This window comes from Lissotriton helveticus, chromosome 7 (genome assembly GCF_964261635.1).
Source record: "Lissotriton helveticus chromosome 7, aLisHel1.1, whole genome shotgun sequence".
Lineage (NCBI taxonomy): Eukaryota > Metazoa > Chordata > Amphibia > Caudata > Salamandridae > Lissotriton > Lissotriton helveticus.
Genome location: NC_136068.1, coordinates 821,721,313 through 821,745,177, shown reverse-complemented (window position 1 = coordinate 821,745,177; position 23,865 = coordinate 821,721,313). Strand labels below are relative to the sequence as shown.

General features: G+C 49.8%; 1 protein-coding gene across 2 annotated transcripts in view; it reads left to right on the top strand.

Moving 5' to 3' along the window:
• MYOT (myotilin) overlaps positions 1-23,865 on the top strand; it is a 673,370-nt gene that overhangs the window by 263,548 nt on the left and 385,957 nt on the right. For both annotated transcript variants that reach the window (XM_078653296.1, XM_078653297.1), the window contains exon 7: positions 14,352-14,471. In XM_078653296.1, coding sequence (XP_078509422.1) covers positions 14,352-14,471 — 120 coding nt within the window. The remainder of the gene's footprint in view (positions 1-14,351; positions 14,472-23,865) is intronic.

Here is a 23,865-nt window from a genome sequence, read left to right as displayed (position 1 = left end):
GGCGGTCTGACGTCATGTTGATTCATTGACATGATTGTCACCGTCTCAACTATTGTCACCGTCTTAACTGAAAAACGCTGAGGGAGCTGCGGGCGGCTTCGGGCAGGGGGGGCTACGCCCCCACGCCCCAATGGACGAACTGCGCCTGATGAACTATAAAGGATTACAAGCAGTGCCGTCATCTCCTCTCTCCATATAGCGGACTCGAACAAAGCTGTGCTTCATGTCCCGTTACTCCCCATGTCAACAAAATGCACTTGAAATATGTAAACAATTACAGTTACAATTACATGCCTTAACTCCAACATCTGAGCACAGGGTGACGCCATTTCCTCTCTCAACAAAACCCCACACTTATTTTGGCCACACTTTTGAATCTCGGCGCTGGGTTAACAGGAGCTTGTTGTTATGAATCAAACCTTGCCATCACAAAGCTTAAAGATATTCCATTGATTAAAGCCCATACTGGCTCCCAGTCACCTATTGCCTCTGCTGGTTAACCGGCTGCACATCTTTGCATTTCTTTCAGGATGGCACGCACCCTGGCAAGCCGGGTTGTTCGTTGTTTGACTGTTTGTAAAAGCATTTTTTTTTTTAAACATTAGATCTTGGCCTGTACAGGGGAAGAACCTGGGACTTTGGCATTGTTCGCACCAAGCTCTAACAAACTGAGCTAAGAGGCCACTTTTCTCGGTGTAAATTAATTTACGTGCAGAATACTCGTTTGCTACCTTAATATTATTAATATATTATTACCCGAACACCTCACTGTTACATTCTACCTGTTTTTTGCAATAGGAGCCCTCGTCAAATTAAGTCTGCCGTCCCATGCTAACCGACCTTTCTTCCCACAGCGCAATATTTTTCCCCCCTGAAAAACGGAAACTCCTGTGGTACAGTGGGGAGGGCCCCATTTTCAGCCCTTCGCATGCAGGCAGCGGCACCAAGTTACTCCACAATATCTATGCATTGCGATTTTTTTTTTGGGACATGTTCTGTAAGCGCTGCATTTGATCTCAAAGGGGTGCTTATTGCAACATTAGGGCACATTACTCCTTAGCCGTTCATCTGAATTGAGGACTTTCCTATGGAGCACCGCAATATTGGCTACCCTGTGAAGTATTTCTAAGCATACAGGCCTCAATATGCAACAGCCTCTGGCCACGAGCCACACTGCAGAAGTGTGGGGGGTGGGGGGAAAGGCCCTCCCACCCCCGTCCCTCGCACCAGAACAAAGCCAACATTTGTCACCTGTGGATACCTTTTCAGCATTGGTAAGATTCGAACCCTGGCCTGTGAGGGCTGGGGCCACCAGAAGTACAAGACTTCACTTTAAGCTATAGCTCCTTGCTCAAACTACAATTCTGATGCTCCTTTAACATCTGAAATTAAATAAAGGTGGGTGACCCAATAAACCCTTGCGAGCTTGGGCTGTGATATATTATAGAAAAAGGTGCTTGCAAGGGAATTGTGTTTTTTTCAAATTTTTCAACATGAGGTTGGTATATGAAAATTCAGTACCACCTAAACTATTTCTAAACCTGTTTGTATTTAAATAAAAACTTACAATTTGAGCAAAAAAGTAATCACTCCAAATAACAATAATCAATATAGAAACTGGTGATCACTCAAAATAGAACAAGCTACACGGGAAGTAGAATTTTTAGATTGTCTCTTTATATCAAAAAAATCATTTCAAAGGGTACAATTTCTTACAATCTGTGCAAATGCATCAAAGGAAAACAAGTGAACAAGACATAGACTAGTTAATTCTTGAGGATCACTTGCGTTGCAGACCACTCTTTGCTGATCAAAAACAGCTGATCTTGAACATATACAATGATGTTGCTGTAACGATTTGATCAAAAGAAATAGAAGATGTGGACTCATATGTCGACGTTTCGGCCTTATACTTGAAGACTCCTTAAGGCCATCCTCAGGACTCACAATCTTATAAAAAGTAACGCCTTCCTGTAAAGAATACAATAATCATATTGTTACCTTATATAATTAAAAATATATTCAACAATTCATAACCCGTGTGCTGATAAAACCAGAAAAAAGTATCTGGTACATACTGTTATTCACGTTAGATTTAAACATTTCATAAGTATACCTAAGAAACATATTATTAAATAAATGCTTGACAAAAAATACATTGTAGATTTCTAAGTTCAATTGCCTTGTCAATATATCCAGAAGTTTCACATAGGGATCTATTACTAACCTAGTGTACAGAGTTAGAAACCATGATATCACATTATTCGTCTATTATCCATATATAACTACTAAGGGAGATGTTGGTAGGTTTCAAGAGTACTTGCCAAAGAATATGTTCTAAATTGACAATATTGAACAAACTTGTGTCGTAAGTTTGGCTATTTTGATTTAAAATCATATGTGAAAAAGAAACTTTTTCAAATACTTTTATGGGAGTCTGAATAAATGAACCGTAGTTATATCATTCAGTGGTACCTTAGTCTCCACTTGATCGCAGCAGACCACGTAGTCGTTGTGGGACCTTTAGTTCAAAATTATTCCTGCCATGAAAAATAGTCAATTTACACATCTAACCAAATTATCATACTAGCAGTGGTTTGTAAAGAATACTGTTCAGAGCTGTGTGACTTCAAGACGGGGTTCTCATTCTCTTTCCTCTCCTTTCTTTTGCTTCCCTGTGAAATGGATCCAAAAAAGAAAGGCGCTTTTGCTGGAAATGTCGTATTTTTCTGACATTTTAATTCCAAAGTGCAGCATTGGGAATAAACGGCTAAAAATATGAAAAATAGATAAATAACTAAATAACTAAATAAAGTAAGACAGAGTGGTAGCAAACTGGCCAAACTGAATTTATTCACACTGAAACACATTAGCGCCACTTTTACAGAGTTTGCCAGTGAAGCGCTATTTTTGTTTTCTTGTCTTTTCCCTGGACTTGGAACTAGTGCACCAATCCTGGAGGTACTGCAATGTGTGGATTGGAAAACAAAATGTGTGCTGCGGCGCTGCGTCCAGGGATGTGGTCTATTTACCATACTGCTTACGTTTTGTAAGGATTAAGCAATGGGCATCAAAATAAGTCCATTCAGGGTCCTGTAGTTGTGTCCTTAACTTTTCAGGCAAAAGCACTCACTGATTTCTGAATAGTGAGTGTAAAAGCATTAAGGTAACCATGTTGTTCCTGCTTACATTTCCCATGGTTTGTTAAATTTTGCATTCCCTATAAGTGTTTGCTTTGTCCAGGATGTTGATACTTTTTTTTTTTAGGTCGCATATTGCTCTTGTCTAATGCGTAATTTAAATTGAGCCGCATCCAGGTGTTTATAGCGGGCAACAATTGGGTTATAGTTGAAGACAGTGGGAGTTTTTCTCAGTGGGGCAGTACGGTGTTCAGTGGGAGAGAGGATGTGGCACTATGGTCAGAGCTGCTGAATTTGGAACTGGGAATCAGATTCAGCCTTCATAACCAGCCCACCAGACCACTCTCCTGCGAGAGCACAATCACATGCTAGACCTTAGAAGGCTTCGCAACACCTTAGAAGTCCTGGTGTCTTCGCACCAGCAGGTGGACCCTAGCATGACAAGTGTAGGTTAACCTTCAAGGCTTGTCCACCACTATCCATACTGAAGTTCACCTCCAGTCTTGCGGGCAGGCCTATGAAGCAGCACACCCTAAAACAACAGTCACTGAGGTCACAGGACCCTTGAGAAGGGCCAGCTCTAGGGTGGTGCAACCAGTGTGACCGCACCGGGTGCTGACTTTATTTGAAGGCATCATGTTTGCAAGTATATTATGGTTTTAAAAACGCTTGCTGCCTCCTTCCTGGCCTCCAGCAATTTTCGGCAACAATAAAAATGTCATGATGACTCTGGTGATTAATGTTCTTCCTAGAGATAGATCAGAATTTTGTCTAGTGGAAGTTTTGACTAATGGAAAGGTAGCTCAGAGGGTTAATGTACCGGCTGCACAGAACATGCGCCATGCAGATCACAAAGTGCACATAATGTAAATAGGTCAGTGGGCTACTGCTTTTGTCAGAGAGATCCTTTTGTTACTTGCAGTTAAAAGTTAAAATCCTAATTTAGGGGCCTATTAGGATGGCGGACGTCCGTCCGCCACCCCAGAGGTGGAGGGACCGTCCGCAGGGGCAGCGGCGGTCCCTCCGTGTGAATTAGGATGTGACCCCCACCCTGGCGGTCACATCCTGTATTTTTAACATTACGGTGGGTGCTGCTTGAAGCAGCACCCGCCGCAATGTTAAAACTGCAAGCAGTGCATTTGCATGCACAAAGCGGCAGGCACCGCATGGTGCCTGCCGCTTCATGCATGCAAATGCAGGTGGGTACCATAGGTACCCCCCATGTGCACCCCCACACCCCCCCTTCACCCTGGGGGCCCGCAACGGGTCCCCAAAGAAAAGACCGTATGCCTTTTCATGGCGGCATTGCCGCCGCGGAATGGCATGTCCCAGGGCAAATCCTAATATGGCTGGAGGTGTCTGATAGACACCGCCACCATATTAGAGCTTTTCCGCCGCGGTCTCGCGGCGGAAAAGCGGCGGATGGTCTACCCGTCCGCGATGACCCCCCAGCCATCCTAATCTGGCGGGGGGTCTTCACACACACACCGCAGCGGTGAATCCGCATCCTCCGGGCCGGCGGTGGCTTCCGCCGGCCCGGAGGATGCGGATTCACCGCAATCATAATCGGCCCCTTAGAGCAGTGAGCTATTAACTGTCATCTAAGAGCTGCATACAAACTGCAAGAGCGTTATGCCCCCCGTCTTTGATTATCCTAATGTCCCAAAAAGTGTTCTTTTGGACAGAAATCAATTCTGATTATAAAGGAGAATGCCCAACCATGGTATTACGTTTTAAATTCCAGGTATTGTGTTTCTCCAGACCAATCACTATAAAACTATGCAGGCTACTAGTATGGTTGTCATGTGACTCCTACACCTTGTAGTCCTTAGTCTTATGTAACATTTTCTATACAGTGATTTACACACATATTGATTGTCTCTGTGTAATGTGTGTGACGTAAAGTGCTCTCACACCCTACAATGGTATGAGTGGCGCTGTAAATCAAATTAAATGCATCTGAGAGAGAGTGGTTATGGAGACTTGGGGGGCACAGTTAAAGGGTGATATTGAGGGAATCTATGGCAGAGGTGGTCATTGGGGGGCACTAACAAACATTAATGCACAAGACACCGCCAGTGCTATGGCTGGCCCTGCCCTTGAGGCCAGTCTGCCTCACCCATAGGTACCTCCATTGGCCTTGTTTCAGCAGTAGTAGCTGCAACTCACCAGGGATTGGCAATGCAGGATTTGCACGCACACCAAACTAAGTTCGCAAACCTCACAGTCTCCCTGCTTCATTTACAAGCACTTTTAACATGTGCTGCCTGCTGTGGGGCCACTGGAATTAATTATGCAGCAAAGGATGACAACATTATGCCGTAGTGTTGACTTAATTATGCATTACAAAAAAGGCTGCAGCTTAATGCAGTATATTTTCAGATATTTTAATATTTTGACGAGTGTACACATGCTAACAGTCTCTGGAAAGATTTTGCCTTATTAGTACCAGTGTAGCATACAAACGCAGCAGTGAGAAAGGTGACCAGTCAACCTTTACAGTAGGCCATTCACTCCGCAGCAACACAAGTCACATTTTATATTAACTTTTGATATGTTTGAGCAACAAACTATTTATTGGTTTAAATGGTAAGATAATGCAGCAGATCTTGCATTATGAGGCAAATATGGCCGAGCCATAATTTTAGAGAAAACATTTGCAAACTAGGATATTTTGCCATTCATGTTTGAACTGCTGTTGTGGAAAAAGGGAGAAGTGCTGATTGTTGTTGTCCATCCGGGTTCTGATGTCGTTGGTGGCTGCGATGAGGGCGGTCTCGGTGCTGTGGTTGGCTCGAAATCCGGATTGGGATGGGTTGAGGAATGTAGTCAGTTGTTTGTTGACGGTCTTCTCTGTGACTTTAGCCGGGAAGTGAAGGAGAGAGAAGGGGCGGAAGTTCTTGAGGTCTTTTGGGTCGGCCGTGGGTTTTATTAGAAGGACGTTGATCTCTGCGTGCTTCCAGCTTTCTGGGAATGTGGCTGACGCAAAGGAGTTGTTAATGTTGTTCCGGAGGTGGGGTGCGATGATAGCGTCGGCTTTGTTGAAGATGTGGTGAGGGTATCGGTCCGAGCGAGAGCCAGAGTGGATGGAGTTCATGACGTGGGTGGTGTCTTCAGTGCTGACGGGGGTCCAGGTGCTTAGGGTGGTGGGAGTGATTGTCGGTTCGGTGGCTGGAGGCGGGGTCTGGGTGCTGAAGCTGTCGTGTATGTCTGCGATCTTGCGGTAGAAGAATGTGGCGAGGTAGTTGCAGAGGTCTTGCGACGGTGCGACGACGTTGTTGCTGGCGCTGGGGTTGGAGAGCTCCTTAACGATGTTGAAGAGTTCTTTGCTGTTGCTGGTGTTGTTGTCCAGCCGCTCTTTGAACGATGTCCTTTTGGTGGTGTGGATCAGCTGGTGGTGTTCGCGGGTGGGGTTCTTGAGGGCTGTCATGTTTTCTGTCGTCCGTTCGTGGCACCAGGCTTTTTCGAGGGTTCGGCAGGATTTCTTTGAGTTTTTTAGGGCAATGGTGAACCATGTGGTTTTCCTGTTGCTGGTCTTGCCTGGAGGGTTCTTAAGAGGAGCGAGGTCGTCGGCGCAGTTGGTGATCCACTATGCGAGGTTCTGAGATGCGTTGTTGGTGTCTGGGGTGTCGGCTGGTGGGTTCTGGCTTAGCAATGTGGTTAGCTGGTCCGTGGTGACTTTGCTGCAGCATCTGCGGGGGATCTGTTGCGTGTGGTGTTGGGAAGTGGTCTTCTTGAAGGTAAAATGGATGCAGCTGTGGTCGGTCCAGTGTAGTCCGGTGGAGTGGCTGAAGGAGACGTGGTTGCTGGCGGAGCAGATGGAGTCGAGCGTGTGGCCGGCGTAGTAGATGGGGGTGTTCACCAGTTGCTTTAGTCCGAGGTTGGCGAGGTTGGCGAGCAGGGTGTTGGTGTTGTCGTTCTTGTTCTCCAAGTGGAAGTTCAGGTCCCCTAGGAGGATGTATTCGGGTGAGGCTAGGGCATGTGGGCTGATGAAGTCGGCGATGGTTTCGCTGAATTGTGTGCGTGGGCCCTGGGGTCTGTAGACGAGGGTTCCTCTGAGTGTGGTTTTGGGGTTGGTGTGGATCTGGAAGTGTAGGTGTTCGGCAGAGGGGAGTGTGTCTTCGGAGTTGGTCGTGATGTTGATGGGGTTCCTGTAGATGATGGCGATTCCTCCTCCGGTTCGGTTGGTGCAGTCCTTCCGGGTGATTTTGTAGCCGTCCAGGATGGCTGTGGCGATGTCGGGGGCTGAGGAGGCGTTCATCCAGGTTTCCGTGAGGAAGGCGACGTCTGGTGTTGTCTCGAGGAGGTCCCAGAGTTCGATGGCGTGCTTGTGGATGGAGCGGGTGTTGAGGAGGATGCACTTGAGGTGGCTGTTGTTGGTGTTGGGTCCGATGGGTGGGGTGCAGGTACGGAGGCAGGTGAATTTGCAGGCTAGGCAGGTGAAGTGTCCGTGGATGCGCTTTGGGGTGGCTCGGTGGCAGGCGGGTGGTGTCCGGTGTTGAGTGCGTTGAGGGTGGCGGAGTCGTAGCTCAGTCGGGTTCTCTAGCTCCGGCGAGGGCCAGGGGTTCTGGCACTGGGCGCGGTCCAGGCACGGCGGCACGCCAGCGGCGCGGCCTCCATACGAGGGGCTGTGGGGGTGCGGTGCAACTGGGAGGCGGAAGCGGGGTGGCGAATGGGACAGCGGGGGGGGCGGGGCCGCAGGGACGCAGCGGCGGGAAAATGGCACGGAGGGAGAGGGGGAGAAATGGGACACAGAAGGCTAAATGGGGGAAGGGGGGCGCAGAGAGGAAACGGCGGAAATACAAGGAAATGAAACCAGGCAACAAGTGAGGGGGGCACACTCTAAAAACGGGGGAAAGGGGCACAAAAAAGTAAAATGAGGGAGGGGGGCACAGAGGTTAAAAAGTGCGGGAGAAATACAAAGGGAATGGAGACAGGCAACAAGTGAAGGGGGCACACTCCAAAACGGGGAAGAAGGGGCACAGATAGCAAAACGAGGGAAGGGGCACAAGGGCACATGGTCCAACAGGAGAGAAACGAAGGAAAAGGAATATGGAATATTTTTTGGACTTGGCCCTTCTGGCAGGTTCACCCCTGAACTTTTTGCATTTGAACTCTGAAATAATTATAATGACTTCTGATCTTTGCGCACTTTAGCACTGTGGCGCAGTGTAAAGTGCGTGCGCTCTCTGAGTGCGTGTGTGAGATTGGCCTGCCCTCCCATAGGAATGCATGGGGAATGTATGTGTCCATGTTAGTTCCTGATGCGTGGGGAGTGCAAGTGCGAGTTTGGTATGTGCGGACTCGTGTGATTGAATGCTGCGCAATGATGTGTGCGGCGTGAATGTGTCTAGTGTGGAAGTGCCACTTCTAGAAGTTGGCATGTGACCCTAAGGAAAGTTGTGGTCTTCCAGCCCGGTGGTGGAAGTGGCTCAGAGGAGCACAAGCCCAGTCTCTGTAGTCTGGGTGGTTTTTTGGGAACACCAGGTGAGGGAGCCTAGCATGTCCGAATGGAGCGTCCTTTGAGGGGGATCTCCCAGTATGGAGAGAACGTGGCGCGCCTGTAAGCAGGGCTCTAGTAGTTCCGTTGTCTGGCAGTACCACTCCAGTTGGGAGGGTGCAGAAGTCCAGATGGAGGGGTGCGAGGGGGATAGACTCCCCAGTGGAAGAACCAGTGGATCAGGGGCCAGCCAGAAGGGTTGTGTCGCAGGGGAGTGACCATGGTGATGCCACTTCTGTCCTGAGTGTCAGGCAGACTTGTACATGACACATTAGTTGTGTCACCCTCAAGGAAGTCCTGGTGCTGACCAAAGGGTACGTCCCTCGGTTGGGGAGCCAGTAGCTGGTGTTTCCGGATCTGGACGGAAGGGCAACTGTAAGTAGTGTCCTGAAGTTACAAGAAGGAACTTCTGCCTGAAGAGAAGGAACCAGGTAAGCTGTATGGAGGAGTACTGTCCCTGACCTGGGGGATTGGCCTGCAGTGGTTGCCTTTCTGCTGAAGGAGGAGAGAAAGTTTTAGACTTTATTTTCAACTTGTAGAAGTCCTGGTGCGCCAGGCATCTGACCAAAGGGTAGCGTCCCTAGGTTGGGGTGCCAGGTTCAGGTGTTTTCCTGTCCTGGACGGCAGGTCGACTGTAGCCAGTGTCCTGGCCGGTTTGTCTTCTAGGGGTACCACTCCAGTTGGCAGGGTGCAGAACTCTGGAAGGGGGTCAGAGGAAGTCTGACCCCTGTGCATCCGGTGAATGTGGATCCCAGATGGTAGACCCGTTCAGGGAGCTGTGACCTCGCCATCATTGACCACCCTGGTGTTCTGTAGGCACCGCACTGTGCAACGCCTCACTACGCCTCTATGGCATGGTCTGACCGCCGTCACTGCTGATATGGGAGTAACGTCCCCGAACTGGTGGGAGAGTTGTGTTCTGGAGAGTGCAGGGAAGTCCATCACAGTGCTGATTGGTCTGCCCTGCGTTTTGGCTGGAAGGGGGTTGTGTTGGACTTGGCCCTTCTGGCAGGTTCACCACTGAACTTTTTGCATTTGAACTCTGAAATAATTATAATGACTTCTGGTCTTTGCGCACTTTAGCACTGTGGCGCAGTGTAAAGTGTGTGCGCTCTCTGAGTGCGTGTGTGAGATTGACCTGCCCTCCCATAGGAATGCATGGGGAATGTATGTGTCCATGTTAGTTCCTGATGCGTGGGGAGTGCAGGTGCGAGTTTGGTATGTGCGGACTCGTGTGATTGAATGCTGCGCAATGATGTGTGCGGCGTGAATGTGTCTAATGTGGAAGTGCCACTTCTAGAAGTTGGCATGTTTGTGTAATTTGTGTCTGGCGTATGATTGGCTGGAGCTGGCTGGTGAGTCTAGCTCCAGGAGTCAGGATGGGTCTGCCCCGGTGGTGAGTGTTGAGATTAGCATGCTGATGTGATGGAGGGGCTGCACCTGGGACCTGAATAGGGCTGGGCTTTCCCCACACAATGCTGGCTCCGCCCCCTGTGGTGCGTCTAATGACCTTAGCATGGCCAGTGAATAGTAAGAGGGGCTGAGCCCATCAGAGTGCTCCCAAACCAGCTGCGTCTGGTTTTGCCCCCACCCTGCACCTTTAGACAAAGGGATTTTCTGTATAAAATGAGGCTGTGACCCCATGTTCAATGTTCTTGTTTCTGACTGGAATCAACTAGGGGCCTGCTGCTGCTGGGGCCCAGGGGAAGGCTTGCCTCCCTGGGCCCTGCCCAGCCCCTGGATCACTGATGGACTTTTCTTTGGACCCCTTTTTGCCTGGCCTAGGAAGTCTGGAAGACTTTCCCTGGTTAAGGAGCTGTATGGGCTCCCTCTCTTTGTCCTTGGACTGGGATAACAGCGCTTTGGGGGAGTGCTGGACTTCTACCCTTAAGAACTCCTTCTAATTGTCCCTTAAGAGTGCTGGGGCTATGAACTGCTGGCGTAGCGCTTTATTCCTTTTAATAAATAGCGCTTCCTTTATTGCCTCTAGCGCCTTGAGAGTGCTTTATTTTCCTTTCGGGGCGGAGCGCTGTTGTTTCCCTGGGAGGGAAGGGCTCCTGCCCCTGATATGCCCCCGAGTGCGCAGGTGCTCACCCTGCGTCTTTATTTGCCTTCTTTTTTTATTAGAACGGGTGCCACCCCGCGCCTTCATTTATTTTTACCCCCGAGGGAGCCTACCCCTCAAATCACCGCCACGGCCCCAGCCGTCTTTGTGGAAACGTTGCCGGGCCGCTATACATGCGACCCGGAAGTCAGGCGATCTTTGCGGGACATAGGCGGGGCCTCGCAAAGACTCAGGGAAGTCCCGCCCGCTGACCGGAAGTCGCCCCGAGCCTCGCTGGTCTCCGTAAGGGGAGGAGAGCAGCCGCGAGAGAAAGCACCAACGCGCCGCCGGCACGGGCCTCCCAGGATTGAGGGAGAGCCCCGCAGGTGCCGCGCTGCCCGCCAATGCCACCAAAGACGTCCTGCCGCCGCCGGAGGAGACCGACAGCCTCAAGAGCCGGTGAGTAATAACGGTAAGAAGGGAGTTTGCCCTGTTGGTCTCCTGGGTGGCCCCACATGGCAGCGGGCCGCTCCAACGGACGGCAGTCTTTGCTTAAAGAGCCCTGGGTGGCTCTTTCCTGGCCATAGTTGTAGCCCTGGGCCCAGAGGGGCCCATGCTCATTGATTAGGGGGCCCGAGGGAAGCCTTATTTCGTGTACGAGTGCCTGCGCGGTCCCACATGGCGAGGGCCGCTCCAACGACATGGCAAGCAACCCACAGAGCCCCCATGGGGGCACAGTTATTCTCAGAGCCAGATGGCTCCAAGGTGCAGTTAATTAGTACCGAACCCAGTGTAGCTCCAACCAAAGGGGCCCATGTCCTTTCCAATGTTTGCCGCAGTTTGTTCAAAGGGCCAGAGACAGCCCATGCCCCATTTGAATGTTTTACAGCTGCCCAGCAATTAGTGGGCAGCTGCACCGTTTAGGTTCTTTCTTTTTCAGGGGACATGTTATTGTAATCCAGGAGTGAGACGCACTCCTTTCTCCCTACCTTGGCCGCCCCAGCTGTGCAGCACTTAGTGCCATCTGCAGTGTTTAGGCCCTGTTCTGTCCCTGTCCTCAGCTGCCCAGCAAGTAGTGGGCAGCTGCTACGTTTAGGTTTTGGCGCAGTGGCGCAACCTGGACCTTGATGTGAGTTATGTACTAAATATGATTTCTGCGCTAAATGTGGTTTATATGCTAATGTTTAGGGTGCTAGGAAATGTACTGTGGGTTTTATGTTTTGCGCACCCTGTGTTCTGGTACCTCTGAATGTGTTTTTATGCATCATGTACAAAGTTGCTTTCCTTACACTGCTGAATGTATGTTTATGCATCATGTGTTTTCTTCTCCTACACCTCTGAATGTTGTGATGCATCATGTGTAATATTCTCAGGTTTATACCCCTAAATGTATAGTGATACTTAGGTGGTTGTTCTTCCTAGTACAGGTGTTGCTAGTGAGATCCTGGTTCCCTGCGTGACATTCTCCTATGGTGGTTAGGGTTGCGTAGGTGGTACTTACCTCTTACCTGTACTTACTGGTTGTGTGCTACATGATTATTTGGTGCTTAACTCCAAGGGCTTGATACTGTGCCTTCCCTGACAAATTGCTGGGGCTTGTCTGATCTCCTTGGGCCACTGGGGCCTCGCCTGAAGTGTGCCTCGCTCACTCCCCTGCAGCTCGTGCCTAGCCACCCCCGCCAAGAGCCGTACCGCTCCTTGTGAAGCCGTGCTCTGCTCCGCCTGGGCCGCCTGCATCCTGCACCTCGGCAGCTTGTGCCTGGACCGCCCTCATGCCTCGAGCCGCGCCGCTCTCCTCTGAGCCGCGTCCGCTTCGCTGGGACGCCCGCACCCTGCCCCCCTCCTCCTCTGAGCCCAACACCTTGGTCGCCCCAACCAAACGCTTGTAGCGCGCGGGTCGCCACCGCCCGCTCAGGCCTACTGAAGAGATCACTCGCATTATCCCGTGCAACCAGACGGAAGGTACGGTCCGTATCCGCCGCCAGTTATTATATGTAATATGTTCTAAAAGTGTTACTTCTATAAAGTGCTAATTTTCCCAACAGCTAGTCCTAAAAGTGCTTATTCCTGACAGTGGACCATGTGGCCCTGTCCCATGTACATAATCCCCTGTCATTCTGCCCGTGCCTCTGGCACATTGTAAAGTGTGTGTTTACTATCTAATGTGTTTTGTAATACAAAAGCTATTTTTACATATACCTTGTATGGAGTTCCTTTTGTGGGGGGCCTGGGATGTTGTTGCTGGTGGGTGCGTGCGCAAATACTTAACTTACATTACCCAGGGAATCAGCCTTACTGCTCGTGTCACGTTGCCTAGAGGGTGAGCAGGGGTTATCTTTGGCGTGTAACTCCCTTGCCCTGACTAGAGTGGTGGTTTCTGCCTGGCTTGGCGCAAGCCTCAGCCAACTGGAAATCCCATTTCTAACAATATTACAGAGTCTTTTTTATTAAAATGGTTTCCTTCAGGGCTGCGCAGCTGGCGGTTCTAAATAACTGGTGGTTTGGGGAGTGTGAAGACCCAGCCTATGTGACGGAGGGGTGGGTGATTGACGAGACCCCTCTCCGGCATTTCCTGTATGGGGGTATCGTAACTCAGCAGCTCCCTCCAGCTAGACACGTGGTTCTTAAGATCTGTAAGGAGGTGGCAGCATCCACTGAGTGGAAGGTTCGACTTACGTTACAGACACTCCCCTGTGTGTGAGCACCATCCTGCGAGAGTCAACTGGTTTGCAGGGCTTTCAATGCTAGGATCTCAACGGCACCTTGGTTAATATCCCAGCGTTCAGTCCCCTGGAGGACAAAATAATTCTGACGAATATCTCAGAACACAAGATTTACAACATTTATTGGTCCCTGGTGGTCAATGCAGTTGACGACTTTGGGCCACTGTGTGAGGCCTGGTCATGGGTTATGGGCCCCATTCACAATTAGGACTGGGGGAGGCGCTGGCCTTGCAGAGAGAGGCGGCCATCGTGTCCCAGTGCCGGCTGATTTAGTTGCAATATTTACATTAGGTGCACTTTATGAGGGAGAGGTTGTGGAGGAGGGGGTTGATCGAGTCTGTAAGTTGCCTACGCTGCTGAACAGAGGCAGGATATGTTCTGCATAATGTTTCGGGCTGTGTGGTGTTAGCTCCCTACTGGGAGGGGGTTTTCATTGTTTGGTTGAAGTGCTGGGTCAGATCCAGCCGCGGACCTGCAATGTGCCCTGCTACACATCACAGATGGGGTGGGTGGTAATAGATACAAGTGGGCCTTGCTGGGGCTGGGCCTTGTCATTGCCAAAAGAAACATAGCAAGGGCTTGGAAGGACACTTGGGCCCCCAGTGGGGAAGTTTGGTGAGTGGTGGGGTGTAGCTCATACACTGGACATCGTGGGTTGCTATGCTGCGGGTGGGAGTGTTGTTTTTCTGTTTTGTTGTTTTTTCTGTATTGTGCAACACTATTGGGGGTTGTACAACAAAGTTTGGGGCCCATCGGTCCGAATGTGAGCTGGCTGTGTTGCATCAGAGCCTGCCTTCTGTACGCCGCTATTGTTCTATATCAATCTCAACAAAAATGTCAATAAAAATGTTTCAGATAAAAAACATTTCTTCAGTTTGAAAGAGGAAATATAAAACTTTAATTAATGATAATGACAATGTGTGATATTTTGTGTTCTATTTCAGAGGAGGTGTGCACATTGGTAATTACAGAAGCCTACCCAGAAGACTCCGGAGTATTTAAATGTGTCGCAGAAAATAATGATGGTGTTGTGACCTCCAGTGCCCATCTGTTTGTTTTCCCAGGTAACAAGAAGTGACAATTATGAGTGGTGGCATTATTCATGGGCACAGGATACTACCCACTGAGTGATGCAATCTGTATCAGTGACAATTTAATTCTGTTTGTTCTGTTGCTGGAGTCTGTGTGCATGTGCTGATGTTCTCTGGCACCTGGATTTGTCCTGTGATTGGGCGAAAAGTGGAGTTAGACTACATATTTTTCTGATATTCACTGTCAGTCAATCAGCCAAACCAAAATTGCGTATCAATAAATCTCCATTCGGCCATGCACATAAATGCAAAATTACAGCTGCCCTAAATTAATATAATCAAACACACAAAAGGTTGTGGGACAAGTGTTTGCAATCGCTCTGGGTAGAATTCAACTCATCTTTTTTTGCCCACTGTGTCACTCTAGACAGAGGGCCATCGTATGCAAATTAGTACAGACCTTGCGCCTCATGAGAATAGTCCATTCCGAACTGCAAGCTGAGGCACCTGTCAGAAGGTAGCACAACCAACTGCAGTCCGGTTTAGACATTTTTAGGCCTTGTCAGTGAGGTAATGTTTGGATTCTGTGGCACAGCGAGTAAGGAACCGAATATAACCTTTATAAATAAACCCTGTTTTTCTCCCACCTCTTCTCCCTCGTATGAACTTCTGTTACCTAACAGTTGCTAACTGAACCACATTGTCAGTACCAAAAACACTGCCCAATGTCATCCTGGACTGTAATCACCAAAGCCTAATTCCATGATGGACCTACTCTCCCTCACTTCCTTAAAATTCATGCTAACGGCTATCAAATGTATCCAAGACAAAACCTTAGACTTCCACAATATATATCACCTTTCTGGACTTGACCTACCAATTTTAGATTCATTCAATGATCTTATCTTTTCCCTCACACTGTGCTACACGACCATCAACTCGTAATGGGATTTTAAAGTCACAACACTTTGAAAGGAAGAACAGTAACCTATTGCATGTCCACTTATAAATGTCATACAACAAATTTCACACCAAACTGGGAACAAAATAAGTACTCTACCTCTGTAATAGCAACTGCTAACATCATGAACTCAGATTAAACTTCACTGGTTCGGCCTACAAGGCACCCCTTCACTTCTCCATCTACAAGATGAAGCTCATTTGGTTTGGGAAAGATCTGAGCTCTAGCAAAACATGTCCAGAAAATTGAAATGACAGGGTAAAAATAGCAATCTCCCGAAACCTCATCAGTACAAAAAAATCAAGGAACATTTCACAGATCTAATTCTCCACACTAACACCCATTACTTTAGAAGCCAAATCATCTCAACATGTAACCCCCACTCCCCCAGAGTTCTTTTTGAAGATATGACCATCTTTTTGGGTACCTGGACCTCTTCTTCCCAGTAACATCATGCTCCCACTTGCAAAGTCTGAGCACATCCCAGTGACCATTTTCTATATAAAGGTGGAAAACCTGACTGGACTGTGACTTTTCTCAAGTGGGTACCTTTTTCCAGTAAATACTGACTCTATTAAACCGGACAAGAAAGTAGGCACTCTGAAGCTAAACTAGAAGGTACATTTCTTTAAGTTCAGAAAATTCTTAAAAGCAGTGGATCGGAGGAATATCCAAGACTTTTACTTAATCATGATTGTTTCTTTCACTGTTATCCACCAACGTTTTGCAGCTTTGTGGCCTTCTCATAAGACTTACCTTTCAGTCGTCCGATTTGAATGCCACACTTTCTGTAGCATTGTGCAGGGCTTAAAGGTTAACGTGAACTTGCCTTTCAGTGAATTACATCTAAAGAAAATAAATTAACCAAGGTTATAGCCATTCGTAAGTACCCTGAAGGAAAGACCCACATACAGTGTTCAATAATCTACTGTGTCAGACATATGCATATTGGTTAGAACATATGAGAGGAAACATCATACAATCTGCTGAGCACGTCATTCAGCATTGGTAGACCTGTAAAAAGGATGGTAGCCTTCCTCTAAACGTTTTGCCTTTGCTCCCCACATTTTGCTGAAATTTATTTTTCTTCTCCTGAGGACTCTGTGCACTTTACCACTGCTAACCTGCCTGTGCTCATTCCCTAAAACATGGTAAAATTGGCTTACACATGATTGCCATTTTCAATTTACTTTTACGTCCCTTGTATAGTGATATGCCATATACCCAGGGTCTGTAATTTAAATGTTAATAGTGGGCCTGCAGCACTTATTGTGCCACCCACGTAAGTAGCCCCATAATACATGTCCCAGGCCTGCTACTGGAGCCTGAATGCAGTTTTAAACTGCAGATTCAACTTGGCATTTTAACCCCCTTGCCAAGCCTTAAACCCTCCTTTAATTGCATATATGTCATCCATAAGTTAGGCTTTAAGTAGCCCATTGGGTAGGATGCATTGTAATTAAAAAGTTATACCTGTACATTTAAGTTTTACATGTCCTAGTAATGAAAATCCCTAAACTCATTTCTCACTTTTGTGAGGCCTACCTCTCTCAAAGGATAACACAGGGTTGCCTTATTACATTTAATACATGCTAACTTTTGATTTGGAACAGGTACAAATTTTGCATTTGGTGTCTGAGAAATTGTATTTAAAAATCCTCTTTAATTTTAAAGTCGGATTTTAAGTTACAGTTTTTGAAAATGCTACTTTTAGAACATTGGCATTATCCTGTTCTAAATCTTTGGTGACTACAGCCTGTCTTAGGTTATATAAGTGGATGTAGTGGAACTTTGTTTTTTTCTCCCAGACAGCCACACAATAGAGGGATAAAGTGTGCCTGGATGGGCCATCAACTAGCACGATGGGAGGGCGAAGCAGAGCACAACCCACCAACAACTGAATAGGTGGCGCCCTACCTTCACACAAAGGAAGTATACCCCTGCATCGTTCATGCAACCAGCTTGGAGCCAGGGCAGGAAAGTCAGGAAATTTCAAAGGGAGTTCTCTTAAAAACTTCTCCTACTTCAAAGAAGGTACCAGGTATAAAAATAGAACCCTCAGGCCCACTTTTCAGTATACCTCTCGACATGTGGATGACTCAGAAGGAGTGCTGTGCTGCTCTGCAAGAAGGACTGCTACCCTGTAGCCCTGCTGCCTGAGTGAAAGGACAAAACTCACCAAACTCAAGGAGATGATAGACGGAGCGCTGAAACTTTTCAAATACTCACCCCCAGTCACAGACCTGGGTTGAATCCATCATCGTTCTTTAGCTCACTTCGCCACCCTAGTTCAGTCCCAGCTATATGGAAATCAGTCTTGGGAACAGTCAAGCCCAAAATGCGAAGCCAGGGCTTCCCTGGGCCGGAAACAAGTATCCTCGGACTGGTTTCAGGGTGAAAAACACACAAAGTACTAATGGCTGGGAGTGAGGAAATAAAGGTTGCGTGATATCATAGAAAAAGAAAAAGATTATGGACAAATCCTTTCAGGATGAGAACCCTCACTCACCGTAAGGTGACATGCTTCATCATATCGGTTTCCTCCTCACACCGAGGAGTGGGCTACAACTCCCTGAGTGGAGGAGCTGAGGTGTTTTCTGAAGATGAACGGTAAAAGAAGGTGAATGAGGGGTAGATTACAAGAAGATGTGATATATGTGGTGACTAAAATCCTCTAAGGAGGTCCACTAAATCTTTATAGGATAGCCTCAGGGACAAAGTTAAACAAGCATTGAAAATGCAATAGGTCTCGCAATAGAAGAGTTTCACATTTTTCGTTTTGCAAATGGATGAGTGGCGTTGCGTGGATGAGTGGCGTTGCGTGGATGAGTGGCGTTGCGTGGGTGAGTGGCGTTGCGTGGGTGAGTGGCGTTGCGTGGGTGAGTGGCGTTGCGTGGGTGAGTGGCGTTGCGTGTGTGGCGTTGCATGTGTGAGTGGCGTTGCATGTGTGTGTGGCGTTGCGTGTGTGTGTGGCGTTGCGTGGGTGAGTGGCGTTGCGTGTGTGGCGTTGCATGTGTGAGTGGCGTTGCATGTGTGAGTGGCGTTGCATGTGTGTGTGGCGTTGCGTGGGTGAGTGGCGTTGCGTGGGTGAGTGGCGTTGCGTGGGTGAGTGGCGTTGCGTGGGTGAGTGGCGTTGCGTGGGTGAGTGGCGTTGCGTGGGTGAGTGGCGTTGCGTGGGTGAGTGGCGTTGCGTGGGTGAGTGGCGTTGCGTGGGTGAGTGGCGTTGCGTGGGTGAGTGGCGTTGCGTGTGTGAGTGGCGTTGCGTGTGTGAGTGGCGTTGCGTGTGTGAGTGGCGTTGCGTGTGTGAGTGGCGTTGCGTGTGTGAGTGGCGTTGCGTGTGTGAGTGGCGTTGCGTGTGTGTGTGGCGTTGCGTGTGTGTGTGGCGTTGCGTGTGTGTGTGGCGTTGCGTGTGTGTGTGGCGTTGCGTGTGTGTGGCGTTGCGTGTGTGTGTGGCGTTGCGTGTGTGTGTGGCGTTGCGTGTGTGTGTGGCGTTGCGTGTGTGTGTGGCGTTGCGTGTGTGAGTGGCGTTGCGTGTGTGAGTGGCGTTGCGTGTGTGAGTGGCGTTGCGTGGCTGAGTGGCGTTGCGTGGCTGAGTGGCGTTGCGTGGCTGAGTGGCGTTGCGTGGCTGAGTGGCGTTGCGTGGCTGAGTGGCGTTGCGTGGCTGAGTGGCGTTGCGTGGGTGAGTGGCGTTGCGTGGGTGAGTGGCGTTGCGTGGGTGAGTGGCGTTGCGTGGTTGAGTGGCGTTGCGTGTGTGAGTGGCGTTGCATGTGTGAGTGGCGTTGCGTGTGTGAGTGGCGTTGCGTGTGTGAGTGGCGTTGCATGTGTGAGTGGCGTTGCATGTGTGTGTGGCGTTGCGTGTGTGTGGCGTTGCGTGTGTGGCGTTGCGTGTGTGTGTGGCGTTGCGTGTGTGAGTGGCGTTGCGTGTGTGAGTGGCGTTGCGTGTGTGTGTGGCGTTGCGTGTGTGAGTGGCGTTGCGTGGGTGAGTGGCGTTGCGTGGGTGAGTGGCGTTGCGTGGGTGAGTGGCGTTGCGTGGCTGAGTGGCGTTGCGTGGCTGAGTGGCGTTGCGTGGGTGAGTGGCGTTGCGTGGGTGAGTGGCGTTGCGTGGTTGAGTGGCGTTGCGTGTGTGAGTGGCGTTGCGTGGTTGAGTGGCGTTGCATGTGTGAGTGGCGTTGCGTGTGTGAGTGGCGTTGCGTGTGTGAGTGGCGTTGCGTGTGTGAGTGGCGTTGCGTGTGTGTGTGGCGTTGCGTGTGTGTGTGGCGTTGCGTGTGTGTGTGGCGTTGCGTGTGTGTGTGGCGTTGCGTGTGTGTGTGGCGTTGCGTGTGTGTGTGGCGTTGCGTGTGTGTGTGGCGTTGCGTGTGTGAGTGGCGTTGCGTGTGTGAGTGGCGTTGCGTGTGTGAGTGGCGTTGCGTGTGTGAGTGGCGTTGCGTGGCTGAGTGGCGTTGCGTGGCTGAGTGGCGTTGCGTGGCTGAGTGGCGTTGCGTGGCTGAGTGGCGTTGCGTGGCTGAGTGGCGTTGCGTGGGTGAGTGGCGTTGCGTGGGTGAGTGGCGTTGCGTGGGTGAGTGGCGTTGCGTGGTTGAGTGGCGTTGCGTGTGTGAGTGGCGTTGCATGTGTGAGTGGCGTTGCATGTGTGAGTGGCGTTGCGTGTGTGAGTGGCGTTGCATGTGTGAGTGGCGTTGCATGTGTGTGTGGCGTTGCGTGTGTGTGGCGTTGCGTGTGTGGCGTTGCGTGTGTGTGTGGCGTTGCGTGTGTGGCGTTGCGTGTGTGTGTGGCGTTGCGTGTGTGTGTGGCGTTGCGTGTGTGAGTGGCGTTGCGTGTGTGAGTGGCGTTGCGTGTGTGAGTGGCGTTGCGTGTGTGAGTGGCGTTGCGTGTGTGAGTGGCGTTGCGTGGCTGAGTGGCGTTGCGTGGCTGAGTGGCGTTGCGTGGGTGAGTGGCGTTGCGTGGGTGAGTGGCGTTGCGTGGTTGAGTGGCGTTGCGTGTGTGAGTGGCGTTGCGTGGTTGAGTGGCGTTGCATGTGTGAGTGGCGTTGCATGTGTGAGTGGCGTTGCATGTGTGAGTGGCGTTGCATGTGTGTGTGGCGTTGCATGTGTGTGTGGCGTTGCGTGTGTGTGTGGCGTTGCGTGTGTGTGTGGCGTTGCGTGTGTGTGTGGCGTTGCGTGTGTGTGTGGCGTTGCGTGTGTGAGTGGCGTTGCGTGTGTGAGTGGCGTTGCGTGTGTGAGTGGCGTTGCGTGGGTGAGTGGCGTTGCGTGGGTGAGTGGCGTTGCGTGGGTGAGTGGCGTTGCGTGGGTGAGTGGCGTTGCGTGGGTGAGTGAATGGTTAGCTGTTGCTTATGCGACGTATAGCACTTAATACTAAAGTAGGCAGACCTTCTTAGCCTTTGTGAGAATAATAGCAAAATAAAAATAAAAACCAGATCAAGTCAAGGACGCAAACGGCACCATGCTATTGTTTATTTACTCAGATGATTTGCATAAAAATGTAACTTGTGAGCACGTTTCTCTAACTCTCCAATAATCCCATTACAACACTTTGTACAAATGAGATTGGGACTCATCCTTCCGAAGTCGAGAAAAATGTGCAACGCTGTGTTGTAGTTAATTTTTTTAATTAACAAAATGCAAATAATGTGGAGAGATTTCAAGTGATTCAGGAATGGGCGCCCTTGTAAAGAGAAAGTACGGCCGGCCTGGGCAGTGATAGGGGAGGAGGGAGGAGAAATGCGAGTCACGGCAGCAGCAGCCTTTGATGTGCCTGCCGGCCGGCCGTGAATAATTAGGGGGTGAGAAATGCGCTCGGAGGGCTGCCTTTGATGTGGTAATGCGAGGCAGGCAGGCAGGCGGCTGGTGGCATTGTGCACGCGCTTTTTAGGGCTTGCGCAAGCGCAATGACCTAAAAAGCACATGCACTTGAAGGAATCGCCAGTGGAATCGCCAGTGGTGGATAAACACTGGATAAGCCCCTATAGAGCTTCGCCAGCTATGCGCTGAAGCGCATCAGCAGGCGAGCCCTAAAAAGGAGAGGCTGAAGAGTTAATCAAATATATCCCTCACGAGGAGCAACATGTTTCTGCCATAAGTTGGTCCCCTATAAGGATCAAGGGGCATTTGTCAGGACCTTAGTATTAAATAGTCACTCTGCAAAAGTGCGTAAATGTGAAAAAAAATTGGGGGGAAAATGAAATGAAAACGTGTTTATACTGGCCACCACAGGATCAGGGCGGTCAGGCTGGCGATGACCAGGTTAATTCTTAGGGGTTCGTCTTCCTGAAAATGAAAGTATAATCATGACATCACTTTGACAAAATATTCTTTCTAGAAATACACAATGCATGTATGTAATCAGTCTATCTTACCTATTGTGGGTGTGAAAGAACTGCTCTCCAAGCTCTAGGTACGCCTCATAGTGCCCAACTGGAAGGTAAGGATGCACAGCAATTTTCTGTTAAATGTGTATATCTACACACACACATATTTTTTTGTTTAAATTTGTTTATTGGGTTTTAGGTTGCATTTACATAAACAAGACGACAGTAATCAAAAAGGTAGACAGCATTGCAAAATGGGACCATAGAAATACAGTTTTAGAAATAGTCACTTTGTGGCACTTCACAGTTCGGGGTCTGTTGTCTGTCGACCGCCATTATCCATGTACTCAGTAGAGTGTATCACGTGGCCTCTCACCAGAGCGTGTGCACCACCCCAGGGGGAGCCGTCCCGTTCACGTAAGTCTGTCAAACAGTGTCAGTGAGGGGGTGAACTCGTGATATGTCGGTCACTATGAGGGTGGCGCAGGAGGCACCGACTGTGTGGGTATGGTACGCGGTGACATGTGGCATCGTGGCTTCGTTATCCGTGGGCCTGATCAGTGAACCATATGCAAGGATATCACCCTGTCTAATTTGAGCTTCCTAACTTACCCAGGAACTGAGGGGTGAACTGAATAACATGGGAGGGGGAAAAGTCAGTGTATAGCGGGAGGGAGAAGTCTGGGTCTCCTTATTGGAGCATAGTGTCAGTGCTCCCGGGTCGCCTGGCGTAAGTATGTGGCGGGCGTAGTTGGTATGCGTCCGGGTGCTAGAGGGTCGCTGGGTGCGACCGCCCATGACGTTCGTGTAGTATTCGTGGCAATGTCATGGAGGTGTGGGGGTTGGTGTGGCCGGTCATACTTGGGATTGCGAGGCGGTAGGTGACTCTTGAGGGCGCGTCGCCTGTGTGAATTTATACAGTAGCTGAGTCCACTCCAGGGATATGGGATGCTTGCGATGGCCACGTACCTCCTCTTCCCGGAGTATCTCCTCCTCTGCCTTGCCCCATTTATTTACCGCGCCTATCCACGCAGCCTTTGGTGGTCCCGTGGGGGCCCTCCAGTTGATGGCGATTCCGCGCTTTGCTAGGAGGATGGCTAGTGATAAAAATCGGTGTTGTGTTTTCTCGGCTTTCCGTCTACGGACAATTCCGAGCGCGCATGCCTCCCATGTGTTCATGGTTGCGATGGCCGTGACCTCCTCTAGGGTCCGGTGGACTGTGTCCCAGAAACGGCGGAGGGTGGTGCAATCCCAGAACATATGTCTGAAATCCGCTCCCAGGGTTCAAGAGCAAGGGGGACACTAGAAGTGGTTGTGTGGAAAGAACCGCTGGAGGCGGCCCGGTGTGAGATAGGCCCTATGAGGACGTTGAATTGTATATTGTGGAACATGGCGTTTCTGGAGACTTTTTTAGGAAATTCCGAGGCTGAGTTCCATTCCCTATCGTGGACCACTCTGCCGAAGTCCGTCTCCCACTTCTGGCGTAGAGATTGGAGAGATGGGAGGAGTAACGAGCGCACCGCTTTGTAGAGCCATGTTACCCGGTGTCTCCCTACACCCATGTGCATAATCGCGTGAATCACTGGGTGCGTCGTGGGTTCACCGGCATCTGGGTTCCTGAGTGCGCGGCTGCTGTCTATTAATTGCCTATGGAGCAAGAACTGCCCGGGGGGAGATCATATTGGTCCATCATCTGCGCAAACGTTTTTAACTGTCCGTCTTCGAAAAAGGATTCGATCTCCGTGACTGACAACTCTGTCCAGACCCGAAGTGTACCCAGGCAGTAATATGAATCTCTGCGAGGGAATCCCACTAGTGGCAGCAGGGGCGAATATGGTGGCTGCGTTTTGGACATGCGGTGTATGCGCATCATGCAAGTACGGGCAATGCACACTTGCATGGGTCGAGTCCGTAATGGTTTAGTGCCCGGCAGTAGAAGTCGGACGATCGCGGCCTGCGACAGAGGACCATTAGCTGTGATGGTTTCCCCTGTGTGCCGTCCCGCCGTCCAGTAGGACAGCCACTGGAGTTGGGCCGCTAGGAAGTAAGCTTCAAAGGCCGGGGCACCTAGTCCCCCCTCCGTGGTAGGGAGGTAGAGTGTGGATAGCGCCACCCGTCGTCGGCCCCCTCCCCATACCAGTTCCGTCAGGAGAGTGTTTAGTTCT